The 25,589-nt window shown below is 36.3% G+C and overlaps 1 protein-coding gene across 3 annotated transcripts in view; it reads left to right on the top strand.

Annotated features, from left to right (window-relative positions):
• Positions 1-3,234: 3,234 nt before the first annotated feature.
• LOC111508891 (esterase E4) overlaps positions 3,235-25,589 on the top strand; it is a 76,323-nt gene continuing 53,968 nt past the window's right edge. The window contains exons 1-3 of one of the 3 annotated variants that reach the window (XM_074178342.1): positions 3,236-3,417; positions 19,076-19,207; positions 19,257-19,406. In XM_074178342.1, the coding sequence (XP_074034443.1) occupies positions 3,250-3,417; positions 19,076-19,207; positions 19,257-19,406 (450 nt within the window). In that variant the 5' untranslated portion in view covers positions 3,236-3,249. Of the gene's footprint in view, positions 3,418-19,075; positions 19,208-19,256; positions 19,407-25,589 lie in introns of all 3 variants that reach the window. The other 2 variants (XM_074178343.1, XM_074178344.1) reach the window with 2 other exon arrangements.

Genomic DNA, 25,589 nt, shown 5'->3' with positions numbered 1-25,589 from the left:
GTTACCCAAAAAAGAATTATTCGACTCATTTTCAATCTAAATCCAGATGAATTGTGTCGACCAACTAGAAACGGAGACTTCATCAGTATTCCTGCACACAGCTCCTCCATCATTCTATGAAAAAAGCCCCTCATGTAGAGGTATAAAGTTTTTCAATCGTCTTTCCGCAACCCTGGGAGAGTAACGGAATATAAACATTTTCAAATCAAAATTGAAAGTACATTTTCAAGACAAATGTTACTATAGTATCTGAGAATTTCTTGATGCGAAATGAAAATGTGTTTGCTGATATGTATAACTATGAATGTAATGAATGTTTTCATGTATATGTGTACAAATCTATTGAGTAATGATATTTTAATATTTTTGATTGTAAATTTGTCTATCATCCCACGGTTTTTTATTTGTGACGTATTCTATGTTATGCTGTATGTGATCTGTAAGGATTGAATAAAGATTATTATTATTATCATTATTATTCCAAGTTTGCAGTTGTTGCGAGTATTGAAAACCCGGTTCTACCAGTAATAGTTCAAGAGAATTTCATATCTACGTTTTCAGTGAAAAGTGATGGATAATCACGTGAGATCGATTCCTCATTAAATTTTTCGATACTCGAGTTATTTTTTATGAATTATTGAATCAGATTGGATTGAATTTAATATAAGAAACTATATTTGAGAGTGCAAAAACGACAACATATGCTAAGAAATGAAAACTATTTGGAACTACTTGATAACTAAAAATAGTCGAAGCTGGTGAAATGGATGAAGTACTGAATTTACTGACAAAATTAAGGAACGATATTACTGATATTACAGGTCAAAATATAATTTCAGTGGGTCAGATTAATATTATAACAAAAGAGTTCGAAGATTTCAAAACAGGGGTAACTGAAGAAATCATAAATCCCAGAAAAGAAAACGAGTATCTGAAAGAAGCAAATTTTCTTTCACAACTTAGGATGCAAACAAGTGGAAGGAAGTACAATATAATACGGGTAGGAAGAAAATGAAACTGAAATTAACTCCGCACTATTGTCAATATTTCGGAATGAACCCAAGAAAGATATAAAAAATTTGGGATCTAAAATGCATATATAATAGGCAGATTCAAAGGAATTAGATCTGTCGATGTCTAACTATCAATAGCTTCACATGAGTCACTGTATCATCAAGTATCGGCCAATTCCATCATATAGAATAAACTGACTCTGAATTTCCAAAAATGTTCGTATATGAATATTTCTGAAAGAATATTGCACAGTTGTACCAATACTATAATTATTGATAACACTTGCATTGCATTGCATCTCTCATTGGTTTTGTAATGAAAATCGGGAACTATATTCCTATTAAGATTTAAAAAAATACTCACAACTGCATTATCTAATTTCTATCTGGGTATCAGCCAATAAATTCACAATAAGATTTTTGAAATATTTACAAAATAAAACATACATAATGCATATATGAATCATCGTACTCAGAACCAATAGTGAATTTGCATGAACCAAAAAATTTATTTGATCTGAACATAAATTTCATAGAAATCAATTTGCAATTACTAATCTGATTTTGGACAGAAATCAATTCGTCATGCTGTAATTATATTATATAAAACAATTCCTGAAGAAATGAAAAGTATTTGATGAACTGAAGTAAAAAAACAGGATTATATAATTTTCATGTAGCCGGAATCATCTGAAAATGTTATTCTAATTATGAAAATTTCACATTTGACTATTTGCCCATTGATTTTTCTACTCGTATATTTTTATTCAATTAATTATAATTCTTTTATGTCAGTTTTTAATACCTATCATGACAGTCATAAGGATCTCCATGGCCGTCAGCGGCCATGTAGATCATTCCAGATCTACCTCCTCTCCATATTTTTCTGGAAAGAGGGGCTATCTAACCTTCATTTGCATATGGACTTGTGCACATTGACAATTGCACAATTCAATGCACAATTCAATTGCAATTAAATGCAGAGTGCAACAGACCGTTGCCTCCAACTTTATGCCTCCAACTATCAACTACGAACTGTCTTATAACGTACTGTTCCCAAGTAAAGAGGACTGGATCCTCCGGAAGAAGTAAATATTAAGAGCAGATAGTTGTTGGTTCACAGATGGATCAAAAACACCTTCCGGTTCTGGTGCCTCTGTTTGGAAAATAATGAAACAGCAGAGCACATACTTTGTGCCTGCCCCGCTGGGGACCGAATCAGGTTTTTAGAGTTCGGCAGAGCCGTACTCTCACCATCTGACCTGAAAGACCACTCATCATACAAACCAATCGGCTTCATTAAGAAGCTGAGTTTATTTGGTCGAATGTGAATATGTGTGAGCCACAATAAACCCTTGCGGGTTGCGGTGGAGTTTCGAATAGACACTTTGGACCTAACCCAACCTTTATACTCACAACTGCCTTATCTGATTTCTATCCGGGTATCAGCTAATAAATCCACAACAAGACCTTTGAAATCTTAACAAAATAAAATTATCGAATGCATATATATAAATCATCGTACCCAGAACCAACAGTTAATTTGTATAAACAAAAACATTATTAGATTTAAATACACTATACAAACAAAAAATTTGTTGTTACATTCATAAATTTCATAGAAATCAATAATATTCATAGACAAACACTAGACAAACAAAATTATTATCAGTTTGTAATTTCAAATCTGATTTTGGACAGAAATAAATTCACCATGATGTAATTATAATTTATATTATAATTCCTGAAGAAATAAAAAAGTATTTAATGAACTGAAGTAAAAATACAGGATTGTACGATTTTCATATAGCCAGAATCATCTAAAATTTCGATACTAATTATGAAAATTTCACATTTGACTGTTTGCCCATATTGATTATTCTACTCGTATTTTTCCACTCAATTATTTACAATTTTTTATATTTTAGTTTATAATACCTATCAGCAAATTTAATGTTCACTGCTCATATCAATTACTCGTGTTTTCTTGTTCAATATTTCATTATTTAGTTAAATTTGTATCTTAAGTTAATTTAGTTTCTTGGGATCATAAAGACACTACAACAATTGAAATATGAAAGAACAACAAATATTTGATCTACTTAGTAAAAAAATGGGACTAACTTGCAGTTTGTTTAAATAACTGAAACATCCCTTGTTATCAAACAAAAGATAACAGTTAAATAAATATCATTCTCATCTTGTTTTAAATTTATCATAATGCTTTATTCTGTAGATGAGTTTTATTGTTGGTGCCAATGAAGTGAATGCATGTTATCAAAGTGTGCTTCGAATGCAAGACATGAGTAAAATATTTTATGTTTATTGTGCTATTAGTGCGGTTATTTTTGCGTATTGGCTGAAAGTGAAAGTGGAGGATCCTACTTTTCCTTATTTTGAAAATGTAAGCGCTGCTTTCTTCATTTATATTTGGTATTCTTATGGAACTTCTATACTGTGGAGAGAAAACTATAATTCGAATAGTCCGTGGGAATTCGACGGTACAATAATATCGAGAGATTTTGCAATTGTGAAATTTTCAAATGGAACACAAAGCTCAACACATATTGATCTTTTCAGGTTCGTTCAATACTAAACATCTAGTGGATTCGTAAAATTCAAGGTGAAAGTCTCACAATGAAGTGTTGTCCAATATTTTATAGTGTCTATGGTGGCTGAAATATTTGGAAATAGTGGCAATGAGTTACAACGGAAGTAGGTGTCAATTGGTTGCAAGTGGAACATTATAAATATTATTAGTTAAATTCAAGATGGATCCTTCTGTATCTGTATCTGTAGAGTAGGAAGGATGAGTATAAGCCCACAGCACTTAGGCCACATGTGATTTATTGTGCATCCTCTCGAGGAGTTGTTCTCCTAGATCATCGTTCATCCTGTCCTTTCCAGGAAGGTGGACAGGTCACTGGGAGATATCTCCTTTATAACGGTAGGTGTAGGCCAAGACTCGCCGAACACACACTCTCTCATTGACGATAACTCCGGGCACTCGCATGGGACATGCCTGACATTCTCATCTTCCTGTTCACACATCCTGCATAGAAGTGTATCCACTAGTGCCATATTATGGAGTTGTTTCCTCAGTTGACAGTGGCCAGTCAGAAATCCTTCTGCTAAGCGTAGATTTTTCATTGCCAGATATTTCTTCGGCGCTAGCTTCCCAGGGTCGCCCAAGGTGATCCTGGCAAGATTGCATCCTTTGATTTCATCCCATCTCTCTAGGGATTGAGCATGGGTGTAATATTTGGCTAGTTCCGCAATTAGGTATCGAAGTCATCAGTTGGTAGGCGTAGGTGACACTGGGTCCTAAAATTCTTAGTCCAGCCGCTTCCTAGGCTAAAGAGTCGGCAATGCGATTACCTTCACTCCTGTCGTGCCCTTTAACCCACCTCAGGATAATTTTATTATCTACCGAGGCTTTGGCTAAATCTTGGTGACACTTTAGTACTAACCCTGAGGTTACAAATGGTCTGTTTAAGCCTAATAGAGCCTATCTGCTGTCAGTGCAGATTGCTATGTTTTTGTCAGAAATTCCTTTCCTGGTTATTTCTTTTGTGACGATTGACATACCACCCGGTTCTATTTGGAATACAATGATATTGTTTCTCATTTCCCACTTAATCCTTAGGCTTAGTGATCTGGAGTACACTCCACATCCTGAGCCTTCTTTGGTTTTTGAGCCGTCTGTATATATGCGTATTGCATTTGTAGCATCTGACTCTGAGTTTAGTTTAATTTGTATTTTTTAGGGTTTATTAAACACAAGCCTAGGTTCAGTTGCATCACTGATTGCCTGCAGCAAAGGCTGCGCAGTAAGCGCTTCGTGCCACAGGCCCAGTCTGACCCATTCCTACTTCGAAGTTTACACCAGCCGTGCGCAATTGTACCATGGCCATTAACACAACCTCCTTAACGTACAGGTTCAGAGGGGTCAGACCCGTAATTAATTCCATTTCCGCGTTTCGTGTTGTTCTCATAGCTCCTGTGATGTTTGAAAACAAGCCAGTCGCTGTATTTGATATAATTTTTGAATGGCCGTTGCTTGTAGAGCTTTCGGTCCCCATACAATGACTCCGTACGTCCCACTGTCCTCCGACATTGCTCATAAGCCACATATGCTCTTTTTGCTCTACTCTATAGATGAGAGTTCCATGTTAGCTTCCTGTCGAGGATAGTACCAAGGTATTTCATCTGTTCAGAGAAGTTTAGTTGGCTTTTGAAGATTTCGGGAGGTTTTAAGCCCGTTAAACTTCTTTTCCTGGTGAAAACGACCATCTCTGTCTTCTTGGGATTGATCGACAGTGAGTGTTCCTAACACCATGTGTATATCAATTCGAGCCCATCCTGCGCTCTATCGCACAGTGTGTTCACAAATTTGCTGGTCTGCATGGATGGATGGATCCTTTTTCGAATAAAACATACTTCAATAGTTTGTTTGAATGTAGCTACTGATGTTTCTTGATGGATATTGGAGAATTCGTACAGCAAACGCCAAACGTGTTGGCGAGCCCGCCCCCTTGCACACAAACTCATTTTCAATGTAACCCTCACTACAGCTCTTGCAAGACATACAAATTTTTTGTACAGAGGCGTATCATTACTTGTCTTTCAATGCTGTTGGCGTTTGGCATTATCCAAATAATTTGTGTTGTTTCTGAAAAAATTTCATCACCAAACAAAAAACCAGTCATCAAAAGTCAGGCACGTGAAATGATTTTTGAAGTAATCAATTATTTATAAAGTGTTGAATGTGAGTTGGATACGCACAAATTTGAAAAATAAAACATATCTCGCTACAGGTAACACTGAATAAATTCAAAAAATAACTATTCCAACACAAAGGTTTATTTTGTATTGAGTATTTCAATGAGAACCATTCAAAGAGTGCTTAAAGAAGGGGGTGAATTAATTTCTGCGAATAACTGAGAAGTAAAATTTTCCGCCCCTAGAAAGAAGCGCCCTAGAAGAGCACCAGTAACTGATGTTTCCGCGTATGATTATTCCAATTTTAGACGGATTTCATAATGAGTTTCAATGTATCATTTATAAATATTTGTAATCCTCTCTAACAGCAAGTAAATCACTAATCAATGGTTACAAGTGATAATAAATCTAATTATTTATATTATAATTTGTAATCATGAAATTATAAAACAAAAATTAATTGGCGCTCCGGGGCGACTTCATTGATTCCAGTGGCATTTGCTTTTTCAGCTGCAGGAAACCCGGAAAAACCTGCAGCACCACATCATCTGAAGTTCTTGATCTGCCAATGTCCTCTCTTTCATAAAACAGAATGTAGGATGTCTCCAGAGGCTCCAATAAATTCAAGAAATCGTCAGAACACTTAGTGACACGACTATCATCAAACTCAAGCCAGTATGTTTCGTCTTGACCAAGGCATAATAATGATCAGATTCAACACCAGAACCACAGTGAACAATGACTGCATGAAGATTATAATAGTGGTCTGCTATATTGAAGTGTTCATCTATTTCTAACCTTCGTAAGAGTTTGGTGCTTCCGTCAGAGATTGATTCATGTTTGAAGATCAACAGTGTTATCATTAGATTGACTGGTGTCTCAGCTATACGTGTTTTCTTATAACAGCCACTTAGTTTGGCGCAAGTTTGGCAATACAGTCGATCATCACCTGTTAAAAGTTACATTTTCAGATGAATTAACAATGAGCTTTGCACGGACTGGTTATTAGTCATATTAGAAAACGCTAGTTGAAGTTGTACAAATTCACATACGTTTTTGCTACGTCTTGAACATTTTCTACAAAGTAGACAAGTGAGGATTTTTCCAGCAAAATATTGACAAACACAAGACGAGATAGACTGTACGAAAACATTCAGTCCAGAGCGGTCAGGAATATGGATTCTGCTATTGTTTTGCTCACGAAGAGTATTCAACAAGAGCCCCAAGAATTCGGAACAATCCTCTTGTTGTCCTAACGAGTATCTAGTGGACTTCAAAGACTCCAGGAAATCGGTTGGAGGGAAAGATGATACATTCTTACGAAACTGCAGCTGCATGAATAATTGTTTGAGTTTGGTGAATAAGTAGGAAACATTGTCGTTCTCGTTCATCATTAAAACCTCGTTCTTGAAATTCTTTCTCATGAACAATACTTGTTAAATGCTATTCATGTTGCAAGTGTTGCCTAAATTCTCCAATCCAATTTTCTTCTCAAAATTTTCAGGACAACTCTCTACTGATTCGTAAGAAAGAGCATGTTTCACAGAATCTGCGCAAGAACCATTTCTCAAGCTGTAATCGATCCTTCCAAATAATGAAGGGTTTCGTAGGGGGATTGATTCGGCACTTGCTTCATGAAGCTGTTTCACTGAAAGGAAACCAGAACCACGAGGGCTGCAACTCGTAATTGAGGGGAGAAGAATGATCTAAGTCCATTAACCGCACTGAATAAGAAGTTCGATCAATCACTTGCGAATTAACCTTGACAGAAGACTGATGAATATCCACATATTTCGGCTTGTTTCGAAGAGATTTTAGTTCCGTACTGAAATTAAGGCAATGCATGATCTCATCAAAATTATGTGAAGGAGAAGTAGTTCCAAGGACCGAAGCAGCATAACCTTCTATCAAAAAAGAAGTAGAACATTCATCTTTTGTTGCTTGACCTATTCTCCTTCCGAGTTCATGAACGAGACTTCGGGCCATAAACACCAAAAATTTGAACCGCTACTGGATGGAACAAATAGTTGTTACCAAAATTTTGGTATATTTTTCGTTTCAATTTTTCGATAGACAATGCTGCGGTTCCAGCAGACTTCGAACTTTCGGTAAACTCTGGAAATACGGTAAACCTGTATCACAGGTTTACCGTATTTCCAGAGTATGACAGACATGCCATCTGGTCGTTTACCATCATCTCGACTGGTACCTAAGGGTTCCGTTGACACAATAGCTCGTTTCAATTTGTCGTTCACCTGATAATGTCGAGATGTACGCCCTGCACTTCTCCTGCAACCCAAACCATGTGTAACGAATTATCTATGACTCTCATAAGTAGGAAGGGTGTAGTAAAAAGTTTCAACAGAAAATCCATGACGGTTTAGGAATAGTGGCTTCCGAAACATCTCTTCGTAGAATTTTAAAGGAAACAAAGAAGTAACTTTCAAACACAAACTGGAAGAAAAAGCCTCTCATAATAACATTGAATGTTGAATATATAAAATGTTGAAGAGATAAAATTCCACTTACATGAAACCTTCTCATCGTCTATGGCGGACACTTCTCTCATTACCTCTTCAGCTAGCACCTATCTGAATAACATAACAAGATGAAGCACTCAATTCATTCATAAAATCACGAATGACTCATATCTTCTCATGTTATCGATGGCATATTTCTCATTATTTGTACAGCTCTGGCTCTGAGAATGAGTTCTTACCGAAGAAAAACAAAAGACGGTTTTATTTGCCTACGAGTAGTGGTACTGTCTCTCTCTCGACCACTTCTGGTTCTCTGAGCCAGATCTGAAATCTTCCGCTCAGGGCGTTCATACTTGTGCTAGAAAGATCAAAACAAGTCATTGATCTTCTCAATAACAATTTGATATGAACACCATTTGGAAACAAGTGGTTTATTCGGGTTACATAAAATGTGAAATACACATTCACTAAATAGTGCCCATTCGATATCACAATGCCTATGACCTTAAAAACAAATATAAATTATCCCAACTCTCACCAATGCGGTGATATATCAAAATTGATTGAGTTGATCAACTCTAGATTACTACTATCAACAAAATAAGCTATAGGTTGAGCACCAGAGTGATGGCTTAACTAAAATGTTTCAATTAAAATTTTAGGATTCCTTTAGTAAGGTTATTCAACGGGTACCATTATGCAACTGCAGAAGGTGTACGTAAATGAAGCTTTCAATCAACTTGTTTCTAAAGTTCGTAAAAAGCAAAGCCCTACCCCCTTCAAAACCACAATATTTAATTTTCAATACAACACAGTATATAATGAGGTGGAAATAAAATCTAGTGAACACAAACAACTAACAAGAATAACTCAAAAATTCTTGAAAATTGAGAAACAAAATATGCCGGAAAGTCAAAAACTTTAGAAGCAAGTATTCAAAAGACACTTTGAAACCGCACTGCTTGTGCACTGTCAATGCGAAGCGATAGCAAGGCTGATACATGTAAGATGCGGGAAAGAGAAACCAGAGGCTGCCAGCTTTATGAAGGGATGAGTGTCAAGGCTATGGAGTCTCATCAAAGAGATCAAGTTCGACAATGAGCTCTAACAACCAAGAATCATCACAATAGATCTAAAAAGGTTGCAGTGAATCAGGTTATGGGCTAACTCCCCAAAAATCTAATCTAATCTGATTCAAAATACACTCTCCGAGGTCTGCTACATTCGTCTCGAAAATATGTTCACAGTTTCAGCTGTTTAGCATGTTTAGTTTGTTGGTGATAGGCATAAAAGTGAGAAGTATTTTGCGAGTTCGGCGAAATTTTGCTTTTGATTGAATAAAAGAGAATTTGCATCAAATTTTCTGTTGGAATTAAGTGATCAAAAACACTCGAAATGTTGACAGTGACATATGGTGATTGTATTCTCGAGACAGAGAATGTTTACAAGTGGTACAAGCTTTTCACACAAGGTCGAGAGGATGTTGGTGACGACGCTCGCCCTGGACGCCCCAGCATATCAACAACCGATAAAAATTTTGAGAAAGTGAAAAAAATTGTTATGGAGATTCATCGAATTACTATTAGAGGAGCTGTCGAGAATGTCGGCATATCAGTTGGCTCATGCCGTGCAATTTTTTTCGGAAATTCAGGGCATGAATCGTGTGGCAGCGAAGTTCGTTCCAAAATTGCTGGATTTTGACCAAATAAACCGTCGCATTAACATCGCTCATGAATTATTGAATGACGTCAATGACGATTCAGATATGCTTGAAAGGATCATAACTGATGACAAATCATGAAAGATCACGGAAGAGCCAAGACCAAAATAATCACGCCAAGTTCGATCAAATGTCAAGGCTTTGCTCACTGTTTCCTTCGATTACCGTGTCGTAGTGCATCGGGAGTTCTTGCCACATGGTAGTACGGTCATGCAATGAGGAGTATTATCTGGAAGTTATACGTCACTTGCCAGAAGCAATACGAAGAAAATATCCATTAGTGAGAGAAAACAATTCATGCATCATAATAATGCACCTACTCACTCGTCATTGCTTGTTAATAATTTTTTGTCAACAAAAACACCGCAGTTATACCTCAGCCACCGGTTTCACCAGATTTGGTCCCCTGCGACTCCTTTCTATTTCCAAGATCGAAGAGACAAATGAAGGGACGGCGTTTTGCTACGATTGAAAAGATGAAAACCGAATCGCTGAAAGAGATCAAGGACATACCAAAAAGTGCATGTCAGAACTGCTTCGAGGATTGGAAAAAACTCTGGCATAAGTGTATTTCATTTGAGGGGGACTACTTTGGAAGGGACAAAATAGAAATTGGTGAATAAATAAATAAACTTTGAGAAAAATGAAAAATCACCTTATTTTTTCAACAGACCTTGAGCATCTCTGATAATTATTGTCATCATCGCATACATGATTTCTCATTCATATTCCGATCATAGCATTATATTCTAAAAATGGAAAGTGTTCCCATTAAACAGTGTTTACATAAATTATATCAGATAACAAATACAGTAAGCGATATTGTAATATTGTTTCAATCTTTATGTGAATGTGCTCATATCATTATTTTGCTTCCAAGGGATCTCTTCTTTACGCAACTTCTACGATATATACCTACAAAATGTCAATGAAAAGTTTGAATCTTCGAACATTCAGTACTGCACATCGTTTTTTCGGAATAAGACACTTGCCTTATTGCATCTTCAGCACCAATATCGATAACATCACAAGATTAAGCATTTGGTTCATTATTAACATGGCAATGCGTAAAGATGTTCATTGGCCTATTTGATTTACTCCCAGACGTAGAAATCTTGTTTGAATTGAAATGGGTATATTTTTAAGGGAAGTTAATTTTTGGGAAAGAAAAGTTTTAGATTTCTACTTCTCCATGTTCATACAGAAATTTTGGAAAACTCCCAAAGGAAATAAAAAGACAATTAATTTCCAAATGAACCCTTTATAAAAATGATCATACAAAGAAGTCACTTCCAGGCACAAACTGGAAGAAAAAGCACTCTCGAAATAACTACTCGCATATAAACATTGGAATACAAAAAAATACTTTCGAAACAACTACTTCTATTGAATTATATAAAAATACTTTCTCCTATCCACTTTGTTTTCCAAACGTTCCTTATGGAATTGAATAACACATCATTAACATAATTCGAAAAGTAGAATGCCAAAACCTATCTTTCTCAAAAATTAATCCTTCTTGAAAATGAATATGAAAATTATGTTTCCACAAATGGTTAAATGATTTGAATAATATGGAAAAATCTCCAGTGGGTCCCATTAGGAAAATAAGTTTTCATTTTATTGCCCGTTGAGGATGAAATTTACGTGATTTTACCCTTCAAGAAAGGAACAACTCTCTTTCATCAATTACCAAATCATATGATTCAAATAGCATTTTCAAGGAAAAACCTTCTAGATGATTCAGTTATTTATAGTTTCGTTTCAATTCGTTGAAGAGTGGAAGTGACATTCAAAGTTCGAGGAAGAAGTCACGATTTTTAATGCCCAATTAAAATGACGTTTTGGTTCTCTAGCGGAATGGAATGCAAAATGGTTATTGATTACTCTAAATTTCCTGTTTTTCCGAAACATTCATTTTGAACACATTGCCACATTGAGAGAACTAGGCGGCGGGAGTCAATTGTATTTATGGCCTAGGCCGTAGTACGTCTAAACCTCCGCGGATTTTAACTGCCTGCTTTTGTGAGTAGAGGAAATTAATGGAAGCGACCACATTGACCGTTTTTCCCGCGATTGATTTTGAAACCGCGACTTGTTACAGAATGTCTAGCGGGAAAAAATCGCGCCAAAATTTGTAGTGCATAGAACTCATACTGGAGCGCACACATTTGACGCGGCAACCGCGGGAAGTTCTGTGTTCTGTCATTATTCGGCACACCGTTATGCACAATACGCAAAATTTTATCGAAACTGCCTAATGATATTCGATAGTATTTAAAAAATTCCTCGGGATGTTTTCTTAAATCTTGATACTTTTTATAAAAGAAACCTTTCTTAAATCTTCGGCTAGTCAGTGTACCCAATACTTGCGAAATTTTTGATGACGTTTTCTCTTTCTGCATCTTAGTATCAGAGCAACAACACATACAGTCTCTTGAGATTCATGTACAAACTGAAAATTGAGTCCAAATTCGCGGTTTTTAACGGTATTGTGTGCGTCTCGGGCGGTTTTGCGGTTATACGGTTTACCACTTGCGAGAAAAAACCGTAGTGCGGCCTCAGCCTGAGACGAAAATGCACACTTTTAGTGCTCTTGGTATTGATTTTATAGCGTATGTTCACCGTAGCAAGGGCACCAAAAATATACATTTTCGTCTTGAACACAATTGATTTCAGCGAAGTACACTAGAAAACGAATACTATTTATGCATGAAGGTGACTGAAAATATTTCAGGATGAATTCCATTAGTTCCGACCTCCATTGTCTGATATTGTATGAAATGATTTAAAATCCCTGAAAGAACTAAAAATAATAATCAAAAATGAATAGCTGAAAATATTGATTATATTAATCAAAAAATCCGAAATGAAATAATAGTGATATAAAATACAAATAAAAATGAAAGAAAAGATTCCAAGCCAAGTTACTTCACGACGTTTCGATTGTTAGTATCCAAAATCATCTTCATGTGATGACTGGATAATTCCTTCGAGAGTACTTTCATTTATCTCCGCTTTCCTTTTGCCGCTTCACTGGTTTAGTGGGAGATGACCGTTTGGCGGGAGTTGGCCATTTTTCGTTTGATTATGTGTTTCCATATGTTGCGTCTCTCTACGCTAGCTTGTCTGAATACATTGTTGGACAACATGTATCCGGCTTCTTTGAATTTCCTCCTAAACCAATGTTTCTTTTAGTGTATGATCTCAGCTTGGGACCACTTGATGTTATGATGATGGGTCCAAACATGCTCTGCTATTCCTGATTTGCGGGTTTCCCCTCGCCGTGTGTATTTCTTCTGCTCGAAAATGCGAACATTCAATAGCCTCTTAGTTACACTGATATAGGATTTGACGCACTCACAGGGTATCCGGTAAATGCAATTCTTGGAATCGCAGTCCGCGTTTGGTGGCCTGGTTTTCGTGAGGCTGCTACGGATAGTATTTCCGGATCTGAAGCACGTTCTGATATTGTACTTGAAACCAATTCTTCTTATCCTCTCCGAAAATCCTCCTCTGTTCTAACATCGCTTTGGAGTAGCCATTCCGTGGCAGATCATTTTTGATGATGTCTAGTTCATTCTCGAGACCTTCCTTCGTATTACAGAGCCCGAAAGCACGGTCTAATAGATTCTTGATGATTCCTCTTTTAGTCGATTGATGGTCGTTGGATCCGTTGTTCAGATACTGTCCCGTGTGAGTGAGTTTTCGGTATACAGATATTTCCCACTTGGTGTCGGTCCTCTTCACCAATACGTCTAAAAGTTCGTTGTGGACTTCCTTCTCCATTGTGAAATCTTACGCTGTTAATGTGTTTCAGGAAGACGTCTAGTTCACTATTCCCATGTTCCCATATTATGAAGGTGTCGTCAACGTATCTCAACCAGACACGAGGTTTCTTGTGGGCTTCTTCAATTGCCAGAGTTTCAAACCACTCCATATATATATATTGGCTATGGCAGGTGAAAGTGGCAATCCCATTGGCAGTCCCTCATCTTGTGTAAAGAATTCGTCCTACAGTTCGAAATGACAGTTTCGTACACAGCATCCTAGTAATTCCATAATTACTTCTATAGGTAGATTCGTTCCATCTTTCAGGATAGCTTCCTCTGTATGATTTGGAGTGCTTCTTCGACCAGAACGTTGGTGTAAAGGCTTTCCACGGCGAAAATAATCAGTTGATCTTTCTGTGTGACTCCAATTACCCTCAGTAGTTCGAAAAAATGCTTTGAATTCTTCACAAAAGACGATGTTTTTCCTTGTGATAGTCGTATTATGGGGAGTTTTGAGTACCCGTAGGTAGGTTTTTTCAAAATCTGGTACAACTTCCTTTCAATTATTGTAGTATAGGGTCCCGAATGATCTCCGTGCATTATCCCTTCTGAAGAACAGAAGATCGAAGAGGTTCTAAACCACGGATCCAGTCACCATCAATCGAATAACAAAGGAATCTTCAAGACTCTATTAGACCGTGCTTTCGGGCTCTGTAATACGAAAAAAGGTCTGGAAATGGAACTGGACATCATCAAAAATGATCTTCAACGGAATGGTAAAAGCGATGGTGAAACAGACTTTGTCTAAAAGACAGCAGGAGCCTCGTAAGGAAGAGAAGCCGTCAAAACCAGTGCTTGCACTTCTCTACATCAGAGGATTATCGGAAAGATAAGAAGAATTCATTCCAAGTACAACATCAGAACGTGTTTCAGATCCGGAAACACTATCCGTAGCAGCCTCACGAAAACCAGGCCACCAAACGCGGACTGCAATTCCAAGAATTGCATTAACCGGATATCCTGTGAGTGCGGAAATTCCTATATGGGTGAAACTAAGAGGTCATTGTATGTTCGCATTGCCGAGCACAAGAAACACACACAGCGAGGGGAAACCAACAAATCAGGAATAGCAGAGCATATTTGGAACCATCAAAATAACATCGAGTGGTCCCAAGCTGAGATCATACACAAAGAGGAACATTGGCTTAGGAGGAAATTCAAAGAAGCCGCAGACATGTTGTCTAACAATGTATTCAGCCAAGCTAGCGTAAAGATACGCAACATATGGAAACCCATAATCAAGCGAAAAATGGCCAACTCCCGCCAAACGGTCATCTCCCACTAAACCAGTGAAGCGGAAAAAGGAAAGCTGAGATAACTGAAAGTACTCGAATGACCCATATATAGTCATATCTCGGAGGAATTAGTCCAGTCATCACCCGAAAATGATTGTAAATACTAACAATCGAAACGTTCTGAAGTAACTTGTATTGGAATCTCTCAACTTTTTATTTTTTGTTCAATTGTTCTAATTTTACTAGTATTTCATTGCACTATTATTTCATTTCAGGTTTTTTGCCTAATACAATTGTTATTTTCAGCTATTCATTTTTAATTCTTTCAGGGATTTCAAATCATTTTATATATCAGACAATGGAAGTCCGAACTAATGAAATTCACTATTTATGCAGTTTCGATTTGCTATGATACGTTCCGACATTAACTCACAAAACTACATTCTTTTGTCAGAGTTATCTTTTTTGATTCATGTAATATCTCCAATTCATAGGGGTGAAACATACATTTTCTGAGGTATTTCTTGACGGTGGTTTTGAGAAATCATTTTTACTAGCAACTGTTGTCATGAATTACTGGTTATTCATGAACTACAGTCGCAACTATTCATCCCTGTTTCTCGTCCAAAAATAGATAGTTTTCCAGCTCATCTAGCTCTAGCTACACTTCCATTTGTTTGAAGTTTCCCAACCAATTATCGGATTATTAGGAAATCTTCCATTGAACAACCTTTCTGCCTCATACAAATAACGGCCAGTCTCGGGGTAAACGAGTATTGCTTCTGTTTTTTCCTGTAAAGATCTGGTACGAACCATTTTTGAAAATTCAATCGGTATGAAATGAAGCGTATTCTCAGCATCAAGAGTGGAAGCTGTCAAGTTTACACAATACTCTATGTTACTAGGGTAATATGATTTGGATTCTTATCTAGATAACACATGGGCTGAAAAATCCAGGGCCTGAGAAAGAAAACGCATTATTTTTTCTTCAAAATTGGCTTCATTAATCAACGTAATCTCCATCAAGAGCGACTCAAATTTTCCAGCGCCGCTCTAACATTTCAATACCACTTTTGTAGAACGATTTATCTTCTGCCTCAAAATAGAAGGTCTATTTTGTTCAAGCAATAATCTCTTCAATCTAGCATAATTTTTTACCGATTAGCATTTGTTTTGGGGTCTGCGAACCTCCAGAAGTCGCTTGATGGATCATAATTTTTCCTTCGCCATATGTGGCCGTCTCTTGGCAAATTTGGCTTCCAAACGCTCCGCTGTTGATGGTATTTTCCTTTTCAAGATATTCGATGGAGATTACACCACGCACATCCCAAAATACCGAAGCCATAACCTTTTCAGTCAATTTTTGTGCTTTCGGATGCTTTGGAATAAGTTCACCAGTTACTCTCCACTCAGATAACTATCGTTTTGATTCCGGAGTGAGGTGATGGATCCATGTTTCATCCATTGTCACATATCGATGCAAAAATTCCTGTTTGTGATGTTTGAACATGGCCAACACTGCTCAAAATCATCAAGGCGTTCTTGTTTTTGGTCAACAGCTCGCGCGGCACCCACTTTGAACAGAGCTTTCTCATAGTCAAATTCTCATGCAGTATAAAGTCAACACGATTTTTTGATATCTTCACAATGTCAGCTAACTCACGTAACTCCACTTTTTGATCATTCAAAACGATTTTGTGGACTTTTTTCATATTTTCTGATGTTACTGCCTCATTTGAACGTCCACTGCGTTCTGCAACATCAGTGTCTCTACGACCACGTTTGAAGTCAGCAAACAAACGTTTAATTGTTGTTTCTGATAGAGCGGAGTCCTTATAACACTTTTCAAGGCATTGCTTAGCTTGAGCGGTATTTTCTTCCATCAAGAAGCAGTGTAAAATTGAAAAACGATATTATTTTTGATCCATTGTTTTAAAAATAACAAAAGTAGTGTTACTCTTAGCACAATAACTAACAAACTTATGGGTAGAATATCATGAAGTTTCAACAGATTTCTTTTGAAGGTTAGTACTAACTGAAAAAGCGGTGAATGCCATATATGTGTTAGGCTCGAGACTTTTCAGCCCATGTAGTATAGATAGTCTGAAAAGTTGATAGACCACCATGCAGATGGCGCTATGATTTTTAGTTAGGCCTAATCTTCAAAAGACACGTGTTCAAATTTGACAGCTGTCTATTAAATTGTAGCAGTGTAGCAGTGAAGCAACATTATTCGGACCTTGCAACAGGAAAATCAACCGTTGAGAAGTGGTAAGTCTAAACTGGGTGGAATGAGAAATGAGAACAATGCACGCAGTATATGCACCAAAGAGGCTGTTACCGATGAAAACATCAACAAAGTCCAGAAAATAATTTTGGATGACCGCGAAGTAAGGTTGATCTAGATAACTGAGGCTCTAAAGATATCAAAGGAACGTATTGAACATATTGTTGTAAATCATGCCCTGCAGAAAGTAACGCCGTTCGCCGCTGGTAGCCATAATTCAATTGTGATGTGACCAAGATCACGCGTAACTCGACGGCCGTTCCAGACATGGCGTTGCATCGAGAATAATGCTCCCGATGTTTCGCGACTGTTCGATGTTTGCGCCTCTTCAATAGAATTCCGAAGAATTTTCCAGCGCCTTCGATTGACAAATATAAGTGCCCTCCACTTGCCTATTAACACAGTCAAGTGGTAGTCACAGTGCGGAGCGATCTAATAAGGCGATAGACACTTGAATAATAGTTGAAGTTTGAATTAAAGTGTTTTGTTATGATGAAAGTGAAATAAAGTAGAGTTTGATTATTGTTCAGTGTAATCAATTATTGTTGAACCCACGAGGAGAAACGTAACAATCATGCATGAATATTTGGGTATGCGGAAGCTCTGTTCGAAGTGGATGCCACCTGAGTTCACAACCAACCACAAACAACAACGAATTGACGATTCCGAGCAAAGTTCTAAACTGTTTCATCATAAAAAATTATAATTCATGTGTCGATATGTGACAATGAATAAAATATGGCTCCATCAATTCACTCCAGAATCAAAATGACCGTCATCTGAGTGGACTGCACGCGGTCAACTGACTCCAAAGCATGCAAAATCGTAACTGTCGGCTGGCAAGGTTATGGTGTCCATATTCTGTGATGATCATGGTATGATATTCATTGACAAAAAATATAATGATACTGACAAGGAAAAAAATTTACTGTTTCATCAAAATAATGCACCGTATCTCAAATCAATGAATGGGCTTCAAATAGCTCACGCATCCACCGTTTTCTTCAGATTTGCCCCTCAGCGACTTTTTCCTGTTTTCAAACCTTGAGAGAATACTCGCTGAGAAAATTTTTGACGCCAATGAAGGGGTAATCGTCAAAACTAAGGCCTATTTCGAGGCTGAAGACAAATCGTACTATAAAAATGGTATCAAAGGATTCATATATATTGAATTATATTGAATAATAATGTTAGCCTACGAACTTTTTAGCCCACTGAAAAATCCTATATCAAAATGAAAACAAAAATTCGCCTTTTTGTGAAATTTTCTTATTAGTCAGTGGGCTATGCTTGAAGACTGGCAGTAAACAAATCTAAATAACTTTGAACGTTCAAGCCAGTCCATTGAATCTACTGTGTAGGTATATTCGAGACTGGCTTGATTGTTTGAAGTTCATTTCTTTAGATTTTTTTGTGAAATACTTTGGTTCAATTTTATTCTGTATATGATTCATTTACGTTAACAATGTTTTTCTCTCACACATCAGAAACTTTGTGTAGACTATAATAACCAACTTAGTAGCTGTTTCAATCCTCTTATAGTTGCAAAGGTACGAATTATCATCTTTGCTATTTCATATTTTGGAAGATCACATGATTCCCCTTCCTCTTTGAAAAAGAAAATTGTGTGACGACAGCTGCCCTTTCTGCGGTAACTGACGTCACACTATCAGCTACTTCATAAAAAAGTGTTGAAAATGATTCATTTACCTATAAATTTTGTCCGATTTTTGATATCTGGCCCCATTAAAAGGTCGAGAGTGTATATAGTCATGATTGTTATAGAGTAATCCAGTATTGAAAATACATACCGGACAAATTCGTGGACATCCGCTCAAAACAGAAAATGGAAAATCATATTATGCGTTTCAAGAAATTCCTTATGCTGCTCCTCCCGTTGGAGAACTCAGATTTCAGGTGAGAAGTAACGTAAGAAGTTTTAGTTTTTACCACTTGATTATTTTAGGAAGCCATTCAACCAGAACCCTGGAGTGGTATTTTAGATACGACCAAAAATACAAAAGTTTGTTATCAGAAAAAACCGCCATTGGATGACCAAACACCAGATCCGAGGGAAAATGAAGACTGTCTATATTTGAACGTTTTCACTCCCAAAGTAAGTGGTGCATTTGAATAAAAAGGGTGTGTGGTGAGAAATATTTGACCCATTGTACTATATTATCTTGTACTACATGAACTGAGAGTGACATAATCCTGCCCTTTCGACGACCAAAAGTTTGCTGCCGACTTGCGAGCTGGTATGCTCTTGACTATCAAGGTTGGAAAGGGTATTTTTTTCACTAAAATAATTTCTAAAAAAACATTTTTATTGTTGACGGTTCTATTGAAAAAAAAGATAATAATGATGTAGATAATGTACTAAAAACTAAAATAATTCAGAAGGTTCTCAGCAATCAATGGTATTGATCAGATACAAAAATAATAAAATCGCTGGGCGTAACGTAACCTGAGTAAATATGTAAATACTACGCTCAACGATTTTATTATTTTTTTATCTGATCTATACCGTAGATTGCTGGGGAGAGTGGCGTGATGACTGTTACCTAGGACTGTGTTTTCAACACATCTACAACATTATTATCTTTGTTTTCAATGAAACCGTTCAACATTATAATTTTTATTTACTTATTTCATTTTCAAGTTTTTAGTTTTTATTTCCATTACTCATTTCTTCTCATTCTATTGAAGTCCTGTCATTTGATAGATACTCATATTGAGGTAGTTGTTTCTACAACTACATATTTTCATATGTAATCCCACATTTTGTAGTTGTGGTCATCTTGAATTTGCATGTGTGTACTACTATTCTACTAGTCAAGCCTTGTCATTTGATATCCATTTTGAGGTAATTGTGAAAAATATGTAATCCGTCATTTTGTAGCTGCGGCCATCTTGAATTTGCATCTTTTTCAAAGTGTAGGGGAGACCGGGGTTTGTTGGGCACAGCGGTTGGTTGGTACATTCGTAAAATTTCGAAATCCGTTCGGTTAACACCAGCGTTGCTCGCATCTATCGGAAGGTGTTTGAATATGCGCCAGTTGAAGACAGTTATCGTTGATGTGTGGGCGTTTTTTTTTAGTTTCACTTGGTGCACGTGGTTTTGTCACCCGTAAGTAAATATTTATGAGTTGGAAATATTTATAATATCAGTTTTATTGCTTTTTCGATAACAACAGAGTATTTATATTGAGAAAATTTGCACGTTTGTCAATACTTACCAAATATAAAACTTTGATTTATAATGTTTTAACATTTAGTTTTGACATTTCTAACGTAAAAAAATGCATTAGGGATGGTTAGTACAAACTGCAAGGAGCTGGTTGGTACAGTGTACCAAGCAACTCCGGAGGCTAGATTTACGTTTTTTTTTTGTTTTGCTACAAGCTGGCTTTTTTTAGGAAACCTTCATTTAAGAGCGTACTTTCAAAAGAAAATCGGAAAGAGGCAAACAACACTCCCAAATATTATGCTAAGGGCGGTCAGAGCCGTAAAATTGGAACGGCAATCTCTAAGATCAGCTGCCATTGACGAAATCCCATTCAACACATTAAAAAGATATTGCTTCCAGTTTACACTAGAGGAACTGCAATCAGAAAGAGAAATGCCTTTAACTGTTGTTGGATACTTTAAAAATAGACAGGTATGTTTTTTAAAAAATATACTTGATGATCTAGTTTCTAGTAAAATTTTTTATTTTAGATTTTCACCGAGCTTCAAGAGTCCAATCTCACAGATTACATAAAGAAGCTGCCGATATTTACTACGGTCATACGCCCAAAGAAGTGAAAAGATTAGCTTATTTATATGCAACTTCTTTGCACCTGACGGTTCCAAATAGCTGGAAGAAAAATGAGATGGCAGGATGCGACTGGTTTACATCATTTTCAAAGCAAAATGCTGGATTGGCTATAAGGACACCTTAAGCTACCAGTTCGTCTAGAGCCACGAGCTTCAATAAAACAAATGTAGACAGATTTTTCAGCAATCTAGAAATGGTTTTTAGAAGGTATAACTTTAGTCCTGTGGACATCTGGAATATGGACGAATATTACTACAGTTAAGAGACCTGACCAAATTGTGGAATATGGACGAAACAGGGATTACTACAGTTAAGAGATCTGACCAAATTGTGGGTAGACGTGGTGTCAAACAAGTGGGAAGAGTTACTTCGGCAGAACGCGGTACACTTGTAACTTTGGCATGTGCTGTTTCTGCTGCTGGAAATGCTGTGCCACGTTTCTTCATATTTCCTCGTGTTCATTTCAAGCCCCATTTTCTCAAAGATGCCTCGCCTGGAATCGATGGAAGTACCCATCTATCAAGCTGGATGAAAGAAGTTCATTTTATACAATATATCCAGTATTTTATTCAATACTCCAAGGCGTCTAAAGAAAACCCTCTCGTGCTTTTGATAGACAACCACGATTCGCATTTATCTTCCGAAGCACTAAACATCTGCAAAGATTACGGCGTAACAGTGTTATCCTTTTCGCCTCATTGTAGACATTAGCTCCAACCTCTGGATCGCAGTGTGTATGGACTGTTAAAGAAGTGTGTCAATAGTGCTTGTGATTCTTGGATGACTACAGCTGGATTCCAGGTTTCCGGAATGTATCAATTTAATATACGGACAGTGAATTTATGGCTGCTTATGTTACAGATAGACCAGATCCTGAACAAGATTTGCGAGATATTGAGAAAAACGTAAATCCTTGTGAAGTATTGGGAGTTGAAGCGAATCTAAAGAATAGGGTTAGACTGTCCTACCGTTCACCCTGTCTTTGAGATATTCAACTGACATACAAATATCACGAAATTCCACTTATTATCTTCAATAACTCAAATAAAACGGAATATCCCAAATTTCCTTTAGTTCTCTAATATTCTACACCAATTCGTTACAAAAATTGTAGAAACACATAGACTGGAGTAGAATCACGTATTTCTCACATTATTGCCACGAATAACTCAAAAATACAAAATTTCTCAAATTTCCTTCAATGTTGTGTTATTCATCTCAAATTTATTTAGAATATTGTAGAAACTTTGTAAGAGTGGATTTGTACAATTATATTATGATACAGGTATATACAGAGATTTGTATTTTTCACATAATTCACACAAATAACCCAAATATTAGGAAACTTTATAACTTTCCTTCAATTACCATATAATCCAGTTCATTACAAATATTTTAGATGCACATAAAATACAGTAGAATCACGTATTTGAAGTTATTGTTAGGTTGTCTCAAATTACTAGCTTCCTCAGAGGTTTATACATCCTGAGTTAATATATCCGTTGACTGGATATTACGGCTGCGTAAAGCGTATTTGACTCCTCAGGTAGTTTGGTGTGCTTATAGTTGTACCTGGCATAGGTAAATTACGTGAAGCATGTTTATGTTGATTCATTCAGTCTGGAATGATAATACCTGTACCTGGTACAGGTATTCGTTGACCCATTTTTACCTTCCGTCATGCTGTTTGCTATTCTTTAACTTCTTAAAATAGAGTTCCATATTCGATTGAGGTTCAGAGCTTTTTCTTTTCTGTTGAAATTATCCGTGTGCTTGTGGATTTTTATTGCCTCCCGTACCAGTCGGCTATGGTATCACTGGTCGTGGGCAATGAGTTCCGATTTTCAAACAGAATCCTGTGGTTTCCTTCACTTAGTGCATGTTTTGCCACAGCTGATTGTCCGTTTGGCCTAGTCTGCAGTTTTTTTCAGGCTCAGTCAGACTTATTTCCATGGATGTTTTGATGAATCCGATGTATACCTTCCCACAAGTGCACGGTATTCGATAAACTACTTCTGCCGATAGTGGGTCACTTTTGTCTTTGGAACCACGTGAGATGACTATTCACACAAAAAAAATTATCTTGAATCAAGCATGACTGCATTGACTCAAGAAAATGATTTGTTTGTATATAAGGAAAGAGACGATTTGTTCATTTCAAAAATTTTATTTTTTTTCATTTTGAGAAATTGATACATTCACTTCAACATGAGTATGGTTTTGAGTTTAAAATCAATGTATTCAATTATATAACATCATTTTTTTGATCTGAAATCATGAATTACTCACAATGAGAATTGCATTCATTCACTCCAAGTTTGTGATGAATATTGATTACTTTGAATGGAAAGAATTATATTACTGATCTGAATCTATGAATTTTTCATAGTGAAACTTTTTCATTCTCTCCTCAACAAAATCATTTGTTTGGATGAAAATATGAGATGAAATCATATATTCCCAATCTGATTCCATAAGATACTCTCAATGAGACTTCCATTCATTCTTTCTATGAAAAACATTTCTCGCAGTAAAAATATTCATTTACTTGATCAGAAAAACCAGTAGCTTCAATCAAACATTTCTCACTTTCAAAGAATAATTTCATATTCTTGATTTGAAATGAATCCAAATTGCTTGGGTAAAATCTATTTTTCACTTTGAATTTCACATTTTCATTGTTTTCTCAGGTGGAGAAATACATTTTCAGAGCTAGAATCATAGCGTTAATCTTGGGAAACAAGATTTCTGCAGCTGACTCACACTTTTGCTCTCTTCTTTTATTATACAGCATCAGAATTCATTTGTTTTTCACGATGGTCTGTGGATCTGAATTATGTAATAGCCATACGAAGTTTTGGTCATCTCGAAGTTCTGCTGGATAAGGTAAAAAGCATACACAATATTAATAGATAATGATAATATCAAGTATAAGTACCTACTATTTTGAGGAACTCATCTTCAACTGTATCTGTCGTTTCTTTTTCGGGAATATTTTCAGTGGAATTTTATATATAATGTTTCTGCATTTATCCACCAATCGTCCAATGGCTAGTGCTTGGCGTCTGGATATCACTGAATTCATTGATAATTTGGATCCACTCGTGAGGTTTAGGACTTGTATTGATTATATTTTCCGATATACTTTCTTTCTGAAAGAAAAAAACCACTTTCACATCATAATACTTCAAACCCGAATTCAACTTACTTGAGAAACAATGTAGTCATGTACCTTTTTTAATCATAATGCGCTGCCCTATGAGAGGAACTAATTCTTTTAAATATTCCTCAGTAAGGAAAGGTAAATCCTCAACTGTTACATTGTTATCTGAAATAATATAGTATTAATAAGTGACAGTTATGTGAAATATGAGTAAGCTTCAATAATCGAGTAGATTATTGATTTTTCTGAAAATATTGGTCTTCTTGAAATATGTGCATCTCAAGCTAGTTTGTGAATTATTGGGAAATATTTTGTCCTCCGTATCCATCGAAAAAATCTAAAACTACTGCGTATTTGATTCATCTCGAACATCAACTGCAAAGGAGGTTCTTGAAGTCTACTTGTTCATGACCTAGTAGATTATATTTTTCATTGCATATAGTAGTTCCGTCATCAGTAATCATGTAAACTAATCCTGAAATCGTATAAAGTCAACTTCTACTGTAAAATAATGAAAAGCCGAATTCCTGTGTGATTTTTTGATTTTAAAAGTCGGAAAACATAAGTATGGATTTCTGCATGAAATAAAGAATCCCTTAAGATACTTCCAGAAAAATTTTCAGAAAAATAACACTGCCACATCATCTCACAATCTCAGAGCACAAAATGCATCCTGAAAATGAGTTGCAAATTCCTGAAATTTGGAGAAATAAATGTAGGGGAATGAAGAAATAAAATTTTTAAAAAGGGAAAGATAAACTTTTAAACTCATAACTACAATATCTCGAAAATATAATATCTTCCGAGATATTTTCATATCACCTATCACCTATCTTGTGATAGGTACTTACCGAGGAATTTTGATATGATTTCATCATCAGCCTTCCACAAATTCAGGAGTTGTTGGATATCCATGTTGACATTTTCATAACACAACACAATTTACTCAGTTCATTCAGTAGGTAATATAGTGGCGATTAGGAGCGACACAGCAAAAAACAGAAAACCGGCTCTAACAGTGGCGGCGTCCGCCTAATGCCTCAATGTGTCTTAAGTCTAGACTGGATTTGGAACTGTGGCGTGGCAGGACTGGACGTATGTCCAGTCGTTGCCAAGTGTATTTTTCACCGCGAGCCTATTGGAAATTCAAGAGAAGTTATACGTCCTCTGATAGCTGAATTATTAATATGAAGTTATCCCTGAGAGTTTCTTTTATATTGTTGTTGCCATTGCCAAATGTGTATATCATGATTTGAATAATTCCCTATAGTTGAATTCATTGTAGGAATTTGATGAATTAGCTTCCAATTAAATTG

This window comes from Leptinotarsa decemlineata, unplaced genomic scaffold (assembly GCF_025532065.1).
Source record: "Leptinotarsa decemlineata unplaced genomic scaffold, Ldec_3_MD MMD2_tig00003736_RagTag_RagTag, whole genome shotgun sequence".
NCBI classification, from domain to species: Eukaryota; Metazoa; Arthropoda; class Insecta; order Coleoptera; family Chrysomelidae; genus Leptinotarsa; species Leptinotarsa decemlineata.
Note: the sequence above shows the minus strand (reverse complement) of the source record. Positions and strands in the feature narration are given on the sequence as shown.